This window comes from Labrus bergylta, chromosome 5 (assembly GCF_963930695.1).
Source record: "Labrus bergylta chromosome 5, fLabBer1.1, whole genome shotgun sequence".
Classification (NCBI taxonomy): Eukaryota; Metazoa; Chordata; class Actinopteri; order Labriformes; family Labridae; genus Labrus; species Labrus bergylta.
In genome coordinates this window covers 11394348-11411148 of record NC_089199.1, presented here as the reverse complement: position 1 = coordinate 11411148, position 16801 = coordinate 11394348, and the positions used below count along the sequence as shown (strand labels likewise).

The window sequence follows — 16801 nt, the reverse complement described above, 5'->3', positions numbered from 1 at the left end:
TCTGGGAACATTTAACACATCTGCTTGAAGTTGGTCTGAAGTATGTAATGAATATGGCCGTGACCTAACACAAAGAGTGGCAGCTGGAAAGTGAGAACTCTTACAGAAGCATTTAACTAAGATTCAACACAAGGGTCTGCAGATGGTGAGCTTGTTGACAGATTCAGTGCCAGTGACTTTCTCATTTGTAGAGCTCCCTTCACATTTTCTCGCTCCATTGGCTTTGCATACTTTCATCATGATGTCACAGGTTTAAGGTTTTCAGCGTGAAAATCTCAGATTTTGCTGCAAATCTCTCACTGTACATGGGGGCACATATGCAGCATTTACAGCAGCATGTGTCTTCTTATGTACAGCGGTACTGTGGAGAATCCCAGCGAGCTGCAGCTTTAGATTAAGGTATCACTGACTCATACATGTTAAGCCTGACATGTGTCTTCCTTTGAACATCAACATGGCTCCTGTAGGTGCTGAAAACATCTGTAAAGGTAGCATCCTGACTGTAAGACTGCAAACGTTTTGCTTTTAAGGTACATCAACATGTTTTTTTTTGCAGAGAAATCCTACCAGAGATGTAAAAGCAAATACACACACGAAGACAGAGTAATCAAAGTAATGAGCAGCTGGGATCAGTCCAGCCCCCTGCGGATCATCCCTGCCTGTCCGTCATTCCCATGACTGACAGGATTAAGGAGGGATTTGTAGTATCCTTGAAATTCTAATGACTGCTGGTATGAGCAGCAAATCTTTGTCTCTCCTCCACTGTTTTGTGCCTGATTTTAGGAGGGGAAAAATCACTCACTGGGTATTAAAACTCATTTAGTATAGAAAATCAATTATTAGATAGACATAACAAATGATTGTAATTTCAACAGAAACCTTAAAGTCTAATCCAACTTATTTTTTCTGGACTCTGGAGAAGATAAACTGAAATGTTTTTTTTCCTCAATCAATTTTTAAGTCTTTTTTTAAGGCAGTATTTTTTTGTATATTTTGGGCTTTTCATGCCTGTATTAAGAGCTCAGGGCAGTGAGTAAGACAGTTGGGGAATGGCATAAAGTAAATGGCCACGGGTAAGAGTCAAACCGCGTTCCGCTGATTCGAGGGCTGCAGCCTCTGTATGAGGAACGTCCTGGTTAAACCTGTGCGCCAGTATTTTACAGAAATAAAATAAAATAGTTTATTTAATAAAGGCTACTGTCTTTGGCTAATTGTACATGGCACCTTTTGGGAAACTCAATGCAGCAGAATTCATTAATAACATAATAAAACGTAATAAATACATTAATTTTATATTACAACAATGTGATCAATGTTACCTGTGTTTGATTTAAATTTACTTTTATGTACCTCGTAGTATTTTCAAGTAGTCTTGACTACAACACCACAATGTATATGATATAATGTAGCTCTAATTGTTGGCCAAAAGAGCAAACATACATTTTATTGAAAGTGTGAGAAAGGACAATATTATACTGAAATAATTCTCAAAATATTTTCCCAAATGTATAACCTGACATGCAACACATGTGCTGAAATTGATTATTTGTGTTAAAAATGTCATCTGAACACACCACATAGACAGCTAAAACCTACATGTATGGAATTGATTGCACTTTATACCTTTATATAGTAAGAATATTAAATAATTTACTCTGTAGCTGTGCACCAACCACAGCTATGAGTGATATGTAGAGTAATGTGTCTTACTTCTGCTGTGATGAGGCTTTACAAGATGCAAATGTGTGTTGTGCATTAGGAGCACTCAGTCAGTGACAGGAGAGCGCTCCTCTGTCAGCACTGCTGTACTTTTAGCAGTGCATGCACTATGCAGCAGGTCAGTTGTAGTCTGGGGGCAGACGAACACTCGTGGTGAAGTCATTTGAAGTCCTGAGGTTCATAGAAACATCCCACAGCTCTGCGGGTCGTCCTGCCCACAACCACAGACGCTCTGATGGAAATTTGTTCTGTCTCCAGTCCTGCTGGTCCCTGATGGAGGCCGGCAGAGGCTTCAGAGTGGTTGGATGAGGACTCGGGAGAGAGAGTGGAGTACATTGAGATTGTGAGGCAGTCAGCGTTTAACAGGAGAAAAAAGCCTTTAGTGTTGTAATGATACAAAGAGAGAGGAGGATTATAAAGTCAGATGCTGGCACAAGAGAGATGAAAATGTCTGCAGGATAAAAACGAGAATGGATGTGTGGGCGATAAAGTTTTATTGCCTTTTCTGAAATGTAATTATGGAGTGAAACATTGTTTTTTCATTGAGTTATTTTTTCATGTCCTTATAGTCCACAAATCCCCAAACAGCTTTACTATACATGGACACAAAGATCCTTTTTGTTGTAGCTTTTGTTTGTTTTTTAATTTTCCCCCAGCAATTTTCGGTTGCACATCCTTTAAAGTAGTTATCAAGAAACGAGCGATCTCTGCAGAACTATAACAGTCTTTTCACACAGTGATTCATTTATTGAATGCACCACTTCTTTGTTTCTTGCTTTAGCTTTTAAAACCTTATTTATCCCCTCTCTGTCTTCTTTCTACGCTCACAGCAATCAGAGATGTTTGCTTGCTAATGTGATGCTGCGAGGGCCTCAACTGTCTCTCGATCTGTCACATCAGAAACAAAAGTTTCAGTGACGCAACTCATTCCAGCTCTCTTGTGATTTATTTCTCTTCTCTTTCACTGCGCTCGCTCTGTAGCCAGCAGGCCTGTCAAACTGGCGTCAGATGGGTTATGAGTTTCTCCTTTGTTTGCCAAAAGTTAATTCTTGCTTTAGTGTGCAGCCATTACCTGTCATTTTCATACCTTGGCGCGTAAGGAGTTTTTTTTCTTGTCTTGAAATGATTTGGAAGCCATGATCAAAGAAGAGTTGGTTGATTTTGCAGCTTTGCAGAGTCAGAAATTATGTTTGCATACAAGCTATGTGAATTTAAGCTCCCCTCCCTTTTGTTTATTATGGATAACGCCAAAGGGCACGGGTACTTTTTACCCTCAATTCCACATGTATAATTGTGGCTTACCATTAAGTTTTTCAACATGCTGCCACTGACGTTATCTCAGGTGATATTTAAGAGATACATTTGAGCACTCTTTTTTTGGGAGTGTCAGACAGATAGATGTCTAACTTCTGTTTCCTTGAATGACCACGGACAAGATCTCCGTTTAAAACGGACAGGAGTTTACACCTCTTTATCGTTATAACTGTTTGTAAAGACTTTTACGACAGCTAATCCTTGTCCTGGTTTTTTCAAGGAACTTTTAAACATGCAATATGAGCCTTTACAAATTGTTTTGTTTAACATCGGTGCAAAGCATGACATCGACCTGTGTGGCTGAAGTGTTATTCTTCTCAACTTCTCTAATTTATATTTGTCTCAGTTTTCTTGCGTGGTGTTTTCTCTTGCACTTTCCTCTCATTTAGCCATCAAAGAAGATACACTGGGTTCACAACTGCCTCAACCCCACAGTCATCAGGGTGCATATGGCTCCTATTAAAGTCATGTTTCAGCAGAGATCTCTATTTCACTCATATTCCCTGCTGAGACTCAGGAACTGGAGTCTCTGCATTGAAAGGGTTTGGATTCAGATCTCATTGAGGCTCTGATAACCACGATTTATGAGGAACCCTCGCTTTACCCCCCGTCCCAGGAAGCAGTATGTGTCACAATTAGCACAATTTTTGGTGGGAACCAGGTAGAACCTGGGAGCTAATTCAGTCTTGTAAATACATTAAAAAAAACTGCCTCTTTTCATTATTGGCAGAATGTATCTTACAGAAATAACTAAATTCTTAAGTAGTTTAAAGAACTTTATACTCCCATTACTCTAGATTTATCAAAGTAGTCACACCATATGTGTTCTCTTTCCTGTTATTTGACGGCTGTGATTTGGAGCTACTTTGCTAATTGAGATTTTACATACAAAAGCGTGTGAAGCATGTTGAATTCAATATTTCGTCAAAGACTAAAGCATTGACTCCACACATTATGTGGCTCCTTGTCTCATGTTTAAGAGTCTATAAAAGACTGATTTCGCCTCTAAACTTCTCAGATCTCCTAGCTGCTAAGAGGTAAAAAAAAAAAAAAAGAAGCAAGGATTATAAAAACACCTACAATATGAACACATTTTTGTTGTAGTGCAAAATTTAAAAATAAATTCTGCCCATAATTCATCTCGCAAACCTTTAAATCTTTGTAAATTACCTTTGCCTATGCTGGGGTACCACTGGACTAAAAAAAACCTGTATTAAGTTGTTATAACTCACTTTAACTTCAAAGAGCAGCAACATTTAAAATCAGCATGTGTACTGATACTTTAGACATCATATCTGACATTGGAAGATTGCTTATGCTGAGTAAAAAGGAGCCATTTTCTGCTGTGGCATTTCTCAAACTGCTCTTGCTTCAACAACAGTATTATTTTTAATGCACCTTTACTGAAGAATCAGAGTACTTATTTCACCACTGCGTCTTGTACTTTATGACTGACATATTGTCATAACTTCTTGTCTTTTATCTATTAGGGGATGTTTATATTCAGCCAACTCAAGACACCAAGAATCCTGTCATCTATGGAGTCTTCTCAGTTTCCGGGTGAGTGATTGACAGCTTCTCAAACTCTCTTGACTTTCATGTCAGTTTGGAGGGAAGGTGTATTTTGGGTTCCGCCTGCTGCTTTTATTTCATTTCCACTCAGCCTGGAGGTGTCAGCTCTCTCTGATATTGAAATGCTGTGTTGCGTACAGCTAGTCAGATCCAGGCTACAAAGAGAAAACAAGGCAGTGAATGTGGAGCCCAGAGGGAGTCTTGCTCCTCTGAGAGGCTGACTGAGCCTATAGCTCCTCGTAGGTCAGGTTTGATAGCAAGTTGTCATTCAACACACAGCATTAAAATTCAGGCAGACGTGAAAATTGAGACTCTGACTGCACACAAAGCAAGGAGAGCTTCGCAGGTAGTCATAATAAACATATCTTGATTAATGTATTTGAGAAAACAAACACTGTTATTGTTTCCATCCTCTCACATTTAAACCCAGCTGATAAAAACACAGGCCGTTCTGATTATAGAGGCCTGTGACAGGAGTTACAAACATAGTACACCCACCACTGGAGCTCTGGCGATTCTCTGCAGAATGTGGGTGTTTGTATGTCAGTGTGTCAGACAGCTTGACTCGGTTTGTGAGTGTGTTTGTGCGTCATAAAGCTTCAGAGCTTTACTGTAAGAGGCCAGATGAGTACATGGGAAGGAAGTAGATTCTTTCCGCCGCAGAGACGCTCAAAGCAAACCGTAGTAATTTTCTCAGGGAGCGAGTTGAGCCGCTGTCTCTTGTGTGTTCATCCCTGCTCTCTCCCGCCCTCCTCCAGAGCCGTGTTTAAAGGCTCGGCTGTGTGCGTTTACTCCATGGCCGACATCCGCATGGTCTTCAATGGCCCCTTTGCACACAAGGAGGGGCCCAACTACCAGTGGGTGGCTTACACTGGGAAGATCCCTTACCCACGACCTGGCACTGTGAGTTATACACAATAAAAATCATGAATACATCCCAGTCATCCTTTTTACAAGAATATTTTTAAAGTGTAATTGCAGGTTTGATTTCTGGATATTTTTCTTTATTTGTCTATAGTGTCCTGGAGGCACTTTCACCCCCAACATGAAATCCACAAAGGATTACCCAGATGAGGTGATCAACTTCATGAGAAACCACCCCACCATGTACAATGCTATATACCCAGTACACAAGCGCCCCCTGGTGGTCAGAACCAACGTGGATTATGAGTTCACCACCATAGCTGTAGATCAGGTGGCAGCTGCAGATGGAAACTACGAGGTGCTCTTCCTGGGAACAGGTCAGTGACTTTCCGCTAATCTCGTCATGTTTTTAAAGTGCACTCTGAGGTTGTTTTTATATTTTTTATTTTAAGTTTTAGTCCTCTGGCCTTCAAGCTGACTCAGAGAATCTGCTAAGAAATCTTAAAGTAATTATCTGTTTAAAATAAAAGAGATATTTAGTTGATGTATGAAGTGAGTGCAGTCTGAGTTGAAGGATGAACTTATTTTTCGTTTGTGTTTTAAGATCGGGGGTCAGTCCAGAAAGTGATCGTCCTGCCCAGAGATGACCTGATAACAGAGGAGCTGGTCTTAGAGGAAGTCGAAGTCTTTAAGGTCGGTCATCACTTCTTCTCTCTCCAACTTTTTCTCTACTTTCTGTATTTTTTGTTGATTATTGAAACAAGAATTTACAAGCTTTTTTTTCTATGTATTTTGGCAGGTTCCAACATCAATCACCACCATGAAGATTTCATCCAAACGAGTAAGTGTCTCAAACAGATAGTCTTCACAAATAATGAAATCAAAGCAGAGTGTTTAGACAAAAAAAAACACGTGTTTGTGTTAAAAATCCTGTAAGACAAGGACAAGAATATTAGAATATTAGATTTGAAAGTTCCCGTTGTTTTCCACTATTTATTTGTTTTACAGAGGAAACAAATTGTTGCTGTAATCAATTGGGAAGTGTGTACTTTGGTATTTAATAAATGCAACATGTACAGTGAATACATGATTGATATATTAATGGTTAGTCATTGCAATTACTTTCAAGCAAAACTTGGCTTTAAACTGAGAAGTTATATCAAGTAAATTAGTCAATTTAGTGAATAAGTAAATTGTTAGGAAGAACACTTTAGGAGAAACTTCAAACTTCTTGATTTTTCCTTCTTTTAGTCTTTCCAGGAAATCATTTGGTATTTGTAGACTTTTACAATATTGTGACACATTAAATGTTAATATTGGAGTATTTTAATTTCTGATTTTGTCTTTTTTTTAATAGCAACAACTGTATGTGGGCTCAGTGTTGGGGGTGACCCACCTGGCTCTGCATCGCTGTGACGTGTATGGGGAGGCGTGTGCTGACTGCTGTCTGGCCAGAGACCCGTACTGCGCCTGGGACGGCAAATCCTGCTCAAGATACTCCAACTCTCAGAAGAGGTGAGGAGTACGATAGTAGACACAAGCATACATGGTTACATATCCTGTACTATATTCAAACATGTAATATCTTCAAATATGTGAAGTTAAGCTTTTTATTTTTGATTGTTGATCTGACCCCTCTAGACGGAGCCGTCGGCAGGATGTGAAGTACGGCAACCCGATCCGCCAGTGCAGAGGTTATAACTCCAACAGTGAGTATCAGGCTCCCTTTGTATTAATCCAACACAACAGTGATTCAAGTCACATACCAATGTACTTCCACTGTCTATCTTTCCATTTAATCCATTTCTCACCATGACATAATTTATATATTGTTTTTTAGCCAATAAGAATACTGTGGAATCAGTTCAGTACGGGGTGGAGGGCAGCACTACATTCCTGGAGTGTCAGGCCAGATCTCCTCATGTGTCTCTAAAGTGGCACTTGCAGAAGGAAAACAGCGACAGGAGGAAAGAGGTGAGCTAAAAAGAATCTGAATGATTGCTTTCCCCAGACATTGAAGCTGTCTTGATAGTTTCCCCATGATAGGGGTCTGGTCATAATCTATAAGAGCAAGGATAAGACAAATTCATGAATGGAGTGTTTACATTTCCCTGCATCTTTCCTTCCAGATCCGCTCAGAGGGCCGCACGCTGAAAACAGAACAGGGTCTTCTGATCCGTTCCCTGCAGTCATCTGACAGCGGGATCTACCAGTGTACATCCACAGAGAAAAACTTCAAACACACTCTCGTCAAACTGCAACTCGTGGTCCTCTCCAGCCGCACAGTCAACAATGTGTTGGTGGAAACGGGCAGCCCGGCCCTCCCACCGCTGCAGTCCAGTGCCTGGACACCTAGTGTGGGTCAGTACAAAGACCTGCTGACCATCCTGAGCCAGCCAGAGATGGGTCTGATCAACCAGTACTGCCAGGACTACTGGCAGCTCGGCGAGGGCAGCCTTGGGGACAACAAAGCCAAAAGCCTGAAGGAGCTGAAAGAGCAGAAGAAACCTCGCAACCGTCGGCATCATGACGAGCAGACGACTCCAGCTGAGACATGAGGAGCTGTATTTACACCTTATCATATTCAAAAACCACCTGTCTACCTTTTCACACCTCCTCCCGAACACTGCAACCCTCCATTTAGGGAAAGACTCCAGATAGAAAAATGAAATTATCATAAAGGATGACTGCAACCAAAAGCAACAGCATCAAACATGAAAATACACGATATTTATTGTAGGCTGTAAAAAGTAATTCTTTGTACCTATCTAGAAAACATGTTTTTTTGTGAATAGGTAAATCTGTGCAAATATTGTTGTTATTATAATGTTATTGTTAGTGTTGTAGTGTAGATTCAAATGTGTTTTTATGTTGAGAAAATCTTTATGTTTGGTGTTTTTGAGAAACAGCAACCACAACCCAGAACATTGGAAGTATCCACATATGGACAAGGACAGAAAGTGTTTGAGGAGGCCATGTTGGATCACATGACCCTTCGCAGTATCAGCTGTTAAAGTTGGAAGTGGAGTCTCCTGTTAAACTCTCAAACTTCCCTTAACTAACTCACCAGAACTCTTAACTATAGAGCAGACAGTGTTTGTATATTAACTGCATCATACGAGCTGCTGACAGAGGGATTACTGCATTTCTTGGGACATTTGTGGCTAAAAGAAATGCACACAGACTGAAACTGTGACAGCGTGTCACTATCAAACAGTCTCATTTTCATAAAAGTTACCTGTGTGGCAGGTAAGACGTCTCTCCTTTATGTTGTGGTCCAGCCCGGATTAAAGTAACAATGGTACATCACCCTGATTCTTCCAGAAATCTGTTGCTGCCAATTGTTTGTTTAGTTTCTATGTGAATATCACATCTCAATGTTGTATCCTAAACAAACGTGATCTTTGTGATAAGCTGTTTTTTTTTTTGTTTTTTTTTCAGGGTAAGGGTCTTTGAACGAGACAAAAGATGAAAATATAACATTGCCTTCTCTTTTCTTGTTTTAGAAAAGAAATTCCAGCAGGCAGCTAAATGTGAGTTTGTGACAGTTTGTGATTTAAAAAAAAAAAAGTCAAGCACCTTCTGTTGTCAAAACGGTACTCATGATAAACAGTGAACACTTCACATGTAAATGTGGCATTTGCAGTATATTCATATAAGGCATGCAGTTTGAACGCTCAGAGCAGGGGCTTGTGTAGGGGTGGCCTGGAGTGGCATTCCACACTTACCTTAGATTAGATTTTCCAACCCGGTTGCTCTCCTTTAATATTAAATTACGATTAGCTAAATGTCCTTCCAGAGGCTGGACTTAAGTCTTTTTTGGAGTCCTTATATCATTTGGCAAAGTAGAATTATATTTTCTATATTTTTTATTTATTTAAAAAAATACTATTATACGACTATACGGTTTAAATGGTAGCGGGATGAATGGTTAATAAATGCTATTCAGATTTATGTGTGAGCCTACACATACTTCAGGCCACCCCGGCATAATTCAGAACCACAGTTCAGCCCCCCCCCTGCCAAAAATGTCTGGACACACCCCTGGGTTTGAATTTTTTTAAGCTTATAATGTATCCAAGGTTTGCATTCCTGACAGTTTTATTCCAAACTTTGGTTTCACTGACGTCAAGTGAATATTAATCATGCAATAAAGTCTCCACTCCTGTTACAGTAGATAGCAGCTACATATTTGCAGCACTTGGGAATAGACTACTTTGATCAGTGCTGGTTAACAATGGAGCTCTCAAAGCTACTTTTCTGTCAGTCAAGCACAGTGCCATACTGCTATCGTACATGCCACATGCTTCATAAGGAACTGTTTGTACTGAGCAACTTCCATACTGTAAAATGTTAGAAAAATGTCATAAATACAACCACTAATGAGTTAAAGACCACTACACCTGAAGAGAAACAACATGTATACCAAAATCTTCAGAGGGTGGCTTTTCATTGTGCATGGCATGTACAGTGTATGTATACAGTATTTGTCTAAAATACTATGTTGCCGTGGATGTCAGTGAATGTCTTTCATGTTGTGGGAATATGGATAAACTACCAGTGCAAGAAAGAGGTGCTCATCCTACAACTTATTGTGGGACTAAGTACAGAAAGGTATGAATATGATTTCAACTCTCTCTCTCTCTCTCTCTCTCTCTCTCTCTCTCTCTTTCTCTGTCGCGTTCTCAGCAGATTTGTATATTATTTCAAACACGTGCATCTATTTTATTTTCTCTGTTTGGTAGACTTTACTATGGTTCATTGAGGTAAAGTAACGTATGAAATAATGCACAGTCGATGTTATTGTTATGACTTGTAAAAAATACTATCTTTTCTTCCTCATCAATGTTACTGACTAATAAATTAAAGCTCTATATTTTATAATAACAGAAGTTCTGATCTGTTGGTGTGCACTGTGTGCAATACCACACTGAAATAACCCATAGTACTATTCACAAATATATTTAATAATGAACTACACAATAGAGAAAAAATGTGTGATAATACCGATGTTAAAGTTTAATTACATGTTGAATCAAGGTAATATTATTTTCCTTTTTAACTTAACACACTATTAAGTTGCTTAAACTATACATTTGTTTCATATTGTATAAGCTTGTAGGTTGTTTTAAGTAACTACAGCTTTTGCATATTCAATGGAGTAAAGAAGAACAATATTTAAAATCTAGTGGGGTAGATGTAAAAGTAGCATGAAATATTACTCAGTATTCAATACATTATTTGCTTAAATGTCTTTATTGAAGTTATGCTAATGCAGTGATTTAACTAATGAGTACTCAAAAAAAGAGCAAAAGTACAAATGAAAGAATAGAAAAAGAGATAAATAAATAACTACTGCAACTGTGAAGGTAGAAAAATGCTGTGTGCAACACACACACACCCACACTCGCACACTCAGGTTAACATGCATACCTTGTTAAATGTGAGTAGATTATAATCCTTAACCAGCCTCAGATTGAGGTCAATGAGATCTGTCAGGTGAAACCACAAAGCTCTTTAAGCACTTCACAGCTCACCCTGCAGTCTACAGTCATATAAAACATGTCAGAATGTCTCTCTTCATTTTTTATGACTTTAACATTAAAGGCTCTCCTTTTTTATTTCACTTAACCCAATTTGCTGCCATTGTTTGGGGGTTTTATTATCATTTTAATCCATCCCATTGCAAATGTCATACATTTATGCCTGAATTTAGTCCCACATCAGGTTCGATTTTTTATTTGTTTCTGATATGAGAGGAGTCTAGTTTGGATGACTGTGTTCTTTTGGCACAGACACTCAGCTACAAGTTATCCCACTTGTTATGCTCCTCTTTTAAAGAAACCCTAGAAGAGTATAGAGATAAGCACTTGAGCCGATGTTCATCTTCCGCTGAGCGCAGCAAAGTCCCCCTAAAGGTGAGAGAACACCTTCCCTGATGTAGGTCTGCCACTCCTTGCATCTTTCCCCCTGCCCTCAAACGCTCCTGTCCTTGTGCTCCATTGGCCGTCTTTGGTCAGGTGGGATTGGGATGCCCGAAATCCTCTCCTGAGACAGGAAAATACTCAAACATTCTCCAGAGTTTACTGCGGGCAGACGCATCAGCAGCACAGTTGACTGGACATACATCCATTTTTCCTGACAGTTTTTTTCTGGAAAAGTTGGGATGGGGGCTGGAGCGAGCGCTGAGGATAAACGCTCCAGAGAGCTGGAGAAGAAGCTGAAGGAGGATGCTGACATCGATGCGAGAACTGTCAAGCTGCTGCTGCTAGGTAAAGACAGAGGACCTGGATTCAATTACAGTACATCTCATCGCCTTGGTTACTCATATCTAAGGGCCCATTGGAGCCCCATGGTATAGCTCCAAATATAGCTATAGCAAATAGCTCATAGGTCTATGAGGTTGGGTTGAAATGTTCTCAACTTAATCCTGAATTATCAGCACAAACAGATCAGACGTTCTTTATAGTCTCAATAATCTTGAAATAATTAATAATTTATGTTAACTGTGATGATTTAAACAACATGTTTGAGCCAGGTAAAGGCTTTATGAGCTGTGTCATTGCTAAAACACTTTGATAGTCATGCAAATCAATCCCTTGTTAATCCTGAAACAACAGGCACTCTAACACAAAGGGATTAACTGTGAAGGACGCAGATACTTTACCACCCAAACCAAAAATTTCAAATTCAGTACCCTGAACACATCACTGGCATTGTTTAATCTTCTGTTTGGGTAGGAATTTTGGGTGATTTAAAAAAAAAAAAAAAAAACATTGGCCAAAACATTCCGTAACTTTTAGCTTGTTCAGTAATGTTGGAATTCAGTACATTATGGAAAGGAATAAACTGCTCACAATGTGTCAGATTGCTATTGGATATCTTATTGGATTGCTCAGCTTCATCGTCTCCTTGTGAAAATATAGGTCAGGGAAATTTTTCCCCTGACATCAGCTTTAAACGAGATTAGAGCCTGAAGTAATAAGTATTAAGATGTGATGAGATCCTCTGTCTGTAAAGGTTATCTGCAATTTATATCCTTCTATACCACATGAATCAACTGATTTATCATTTTTTATACTAATAGCACAAAATCAAAGTTATCTCAGGGCACTTAAACATACAGAGCAGGTCTAGATCATGTTCTTTTTTTCATATTACTAAGAGAGACCCAGCACAAGCCCTTCCAAATGGAGATAAATAAAAACCTTTAAACGGCAGAAACCTCAAGCAGAACCAGACCTATCAGTGAACAGCCATCTGCCGCAACTTACAGTATGAAACCAGAAATATGAATAATAGCACGAAAACCAGAGATAAGATGCAGTCATATTTTAAAATGTGTTAAAAATTTGGAATACAAATGTAGTAATTTTGAATGCAAATAACTGCATCCAGTATTTTTATCTTCTTAAATAGGTGCTGGAGAATCGGGAAAAAGCACAATCGTCAAACAGATGAAGTAAGATATTTGACTTTTCATCAGTTTAATGTCTTACTGACTGTATCACACATACTCATGTAATATTTTCGCTTCAGAATTATCCACAAAGATGGTTACTCACTCGAAGAATGCTTGGAGTTTATTGTCATCATCTACAGCAACACCCTGCAGTCCATCATGGCCATCGTGAAGGCCATGAACACATTCAACATGAACTATGGACACTCAGATCAGCAGGTAACAACAGCTGAAAGAGATTCCAAGGTGTATATTTATTTTACGTAGTATTAAACATATTTCTGGTCTTCAGGATGATGCCCGAAAACTGATGCACCTTGCAGACACTATTGAGGAGGGTACCATGCCTAAAGAGCTGGCAGACATCATTCTGCGTTTATGGAAGGACTCTGGCATACAGGCGTGCTTCGACAGAGCCTCGGAATACCAACTCAATGACTCTGCTGGATAGTAAGACACTAAGATTTTCCAAAATGATCCAGTCAAGACTCACAAATGGTTTTGCAATTACATTTTTACATCTCTCAGCTACCTGAATGATTTGGAGCGGCTGGTCCAGCCAGGCTACGTGCCCACCGAGCAGGATGTGCTGCGATCAAGAGTGAAGACCACGGGTATCATCGAGACAACGTTTTCCTTCAAAGATCTACACTTCAGGTCAATGCAGTATTTCTCCAGTGGGCTAACTCATCATAATGTTCTCTGATTGCGCTAAAGATATAACTTGCTTGTGTTTCCATGCAGAATGTTTGATGTTGGTGGTCAGAGATCAGAAAGAAAGAAGTGGATCCACTGTTTCGAAGGTGTGACCTGTATCATCTTCATTGCTGCTTTGAGCGCCTACGATATGGTGCTCGTTGAGGATGACGAAGTGGTACGATAGCAGAATATTTCAGACATAAAATTCTAAACTTGTTTATATAATCAACAGTTGGTTTGGCTGAAAGGCTCATTATTGGAACTATAGGTAAAAACACTGTTTATTTATTTTCAGAACCGAATGCACGAAAGTCTGCACTTGTTCAACAGTATCTGCAACCACCGCTACTTTGCTGCTACCTCTATCGTTCTCTTTCTAAACAAGAAAGACGTGTTCATTGAGAAGATCAAGAAAGCTCATCTGAACATGTGCTTCCCTGAGTACGATGGTGAGATTATCACATGCAAACTTCACCACTTTTAAATGACCAGTGCATCAAATCTAGTGGATCTAATGGCAGAAAATTAGAACTATGTGATCAGCTGAAAAGTATAATATTGGGTTAGGGTTAGGGTTAGAGTAGGGTTAGGGTTAGGGTTGGTGTTCTCAATTTGGTAGAATTAGTTTTTTGTATTTACAACAGGAGGGTTAGCGTAAGGGTAGGGTGTTACCTTACAACCATATTACACTGCCATGTTGTTTGTACAGAAGCCCAGGAGAGACAAATCAAGTCTGTTTCTAAATATTTGCAAGTTTTTAAGCCATTGTATCTTCTGTCACACACACGTAAGTGGATAAGTTATCAGTTGGTTGTAATTTGCAACCTCACCACTAGATGTCTCTGATACAATTAAGGCCTGAAAAAGTTCTGATTTCTCCAATATCTTTTCCATCAAGGCCCCAACACTTACGAGGACGCTGGTATCTACATCAAAATGCAGTTCTTGGACCTGAACATGCGCAAAGACATCAAAGAAATCTACTCTCACATGACCTGTGCTACAGACACAGAGAACGTGAAGTTTGTGTTTGACGCCGTCACTGACATCATCATCAAAGAAAACCTGAAAGATTGTGGTCTCTTTTAAGAGCCATGTTGAGACATAATAAAGGTGAAGTAAGTTTGTGCAGTATTGTACTGATAATTAAGATTTCAAAGGTTGGGACCAGCTAACAAGAAGCATATCCTTTTTTTATTCCAGGGGTTCTTCAAGCGCCGTCACATTACAGAAATCTCTTCTCTATTCAAACTGAGGACTGAAGATGAAAACTTTCCCCTCAAACAGAAATCCTCCAACAAGTGAAAGCAAAATCGTTTTTTTTTTAAACAATTTGTTTTGTTCAAAAGTAAGTTGAAGCTTTAAAGTAAAGACTTTGTTTTAACTGAGAGAAGAAGACAACTCTTGCATCATAAAATCCTGTGCAGAATTCAGACAAGCTGACTTCTAGGCAGGCTGATTTTTCATAAAAGTCTTCTGAACTTGTCTTTGGAGGGCTGTGCAATCTTGTAGATAAGACATCCGTCAGTATAAAGTGATTTAATCTTACATAAATAAATGTCTGGCTAATGCATTAAGTATTTGCTTCAGTAACCAATGAGTAAACAGATAACAGAATCGCCCTCCTGCAACACTACAACCTGTGTAAGAGGTCTTTTTAAAATTGCCTTTAGAAATGGCTTTTATGAACAGAAAGTAGGCTACATTTTGCATTTTTAATAAGTGTTATAGAGAATGTAACTTTCTGAAATAGTTGAGCCAGTGTATATAATAAATGTTTTCTAATGGACAAAATATCAATGAGGTAACACCATGTGGGTCTAAAGCCATGCTTGCAAACTAATTGTTTTAGCCAACTATCCTGTATGGAAACCAATAATTGTTAACCTCAACTGAGCTTAATAAAGCTTCTGTAGAAAATGAGTAGACTTCCATTTTTCAAAAATAAAAGTGACACAGCAATGTCTTGTTCCCAATTTCTTGCATAATAATTTTATATAATAGATTCCTTTTCTGGCATTTTGATTAAAAAAATTGTATTTTTTTTAATTGTATAAATATATTTTATTTATTTTACAAAATTCTAGGACATCAAAACCCTGACAGGGCAGGATATAACACAAAGACAATCACATACAACAGGACAAAAACAAAAACAATCAAAACAAAAAAAACAACAACAATAGTGATAGCTGTTCTGTGAGGCAGACACTGAGGAATTAACTGAATACGCATCAGATCAGATGCCCCTCAACAGGACATGGATTGGGCAGGGAATGGAGGGTACCTAATATAAATTGCACGATTACAAAAATGATAAATGTACCTATATACGGAACCTTTAAACATGTATACACATACATATGTATACATAGACATACATAAACACATTGATTGGGGTGCTGGTGGCGCACTGGTTAGTGCGCGCGCCCCATGTATGGAGGCTGTCGTCTCAAGTGTGGCCCAGGTTCACTTCCCGCCTGTGGCCTCCTTCCCACATGTCATTCCCCACTCTCTCTCTCTGATTTCTGGCTCTATCCACTGTCCTATCTATCCATTAAAGGCACAAAAAGCCCAAAAATAAATCTTAAAAAAAAAAAAAATAAACACATTGATTTAGATGCCAATATATTGGTTTCAAATTGTGATATAAGATATATAGAAGATACCAAAAGAAGAAAGAAAATATATACAAATATGTAATATGTCCAGTGTGATAAAGACCAACATAGACTTACCATCAAAACCTTTTACACAAAGCAGACATGATAAGGCTCAAAGGACATCCTCAGCCGCTGTCCAGATCTTCGAGAAAAGATGCTGCTTGCTCCATTGACACCAATTTCAAGTAATCTTTAAGCCAGCTGTCAATACTTGTATTAACAATTCATCTTCCTCACCTTCCAATTAATAAGTATTATCTGTTTCACAAATAGAAAAGCTAATCCGATCAAGTGTTATAATTCTTTTCAGGTTACTCCGTCTATCTTATTTGAAGGACCCACTGTTGAAATTAATGTGAAGTTTATATTAAATATTTTGCATAAAAGATCTTTCACATTAATCCAGAATGTCTGGACGTCTGAGCGGTGCCAAAGTTGATTATAAGAGTGCCGGTCACCCCACTCCCTTGCCAGCACAAATCTGAAACAAAAAATCTTCTTCATTTTG

General features: G+C 38.9%; 2 protein-coding genes across 7 annotated transcripts in view; both read left to right on the top strand.

The window, feature by feature from the left end:
* Window positions 1-10361, top strand: part of sema3fa (sema domain, immunoglobulin domain (Ig), short basic domain, secreted, (semaphorin) 3Fa) — a 50263-nt gene extending 39902 nt beyond the window's left edge. For 4 of the 6 annotated variants that reach the window (XM_065954766.1, XM_065954763.1, XM_065954764.1 and 1 more), the window contains 9 exons: window positions 4524-4593; window positions 5364-5508; window positions 5624-5846; window positions 6074-6162; window positions 6269-6310; window positions 6827-6984; window positions 7096-7178; window positions 7310-7443; window positions 7599-10361. In XM_065954766.1, coding sequence (XP_065810838.1) covers window positions 4524-4593; window positions 5364-5508; window positions 5624-5846; window positions 6074-6162; window positions 6269-6310; window positions 6827-6984; window positions 7096-7178; window positions 7310-7443; window positions 7599-8027 — 1373 coding nt within the window. In that variant the 3' untranslated portion in view covers window positions 8028-10361. The remainder of the gene's footprint in view (window positions 1-4523; window positions 4594-5363; window positions 5509-5623; window positions 5847-6073; window positions 6163-6268; window positions 6311-6826; window positions 6985-7095; window positions 7179-7309; window positions 7444-7598) is intronic. The other 2 variants (XM_065954767.1, XM_020629048.3) reach the window with 1 other exon arrangement.
* Window positions 10362-11450: 1089 nt separating this feature from the next.
* Window positions 11451-15606, top strand: gnat1 (guanine nucleotide binding protein (G protein), alpha transducing activity polypeptide 1). Its single transcript, XM_020629019.3, has 9 exons — window positions 11451-11741; window positions 12889-12931; window positions 13009-13150; window positions 13224-13381; window positions 13460-13588; window positions 13676-13805; window positions 13926-14079; window positions 14529-14743; window positions 14834-15606. Exons 1-8 carry the CDS (start codon window positions 11636-11638, stop codon window positions 14717-14719), a joined length of 1053 nt encoding a protein of 350 aa, XP_020484675.1. The 5' UTR covers window positions 11451-11635; the 3' UTR covers window positions 14720-14743; window positions 14834-15606.
* Window positions 15607-16801: the final 1195 nt, after the last annotated feature.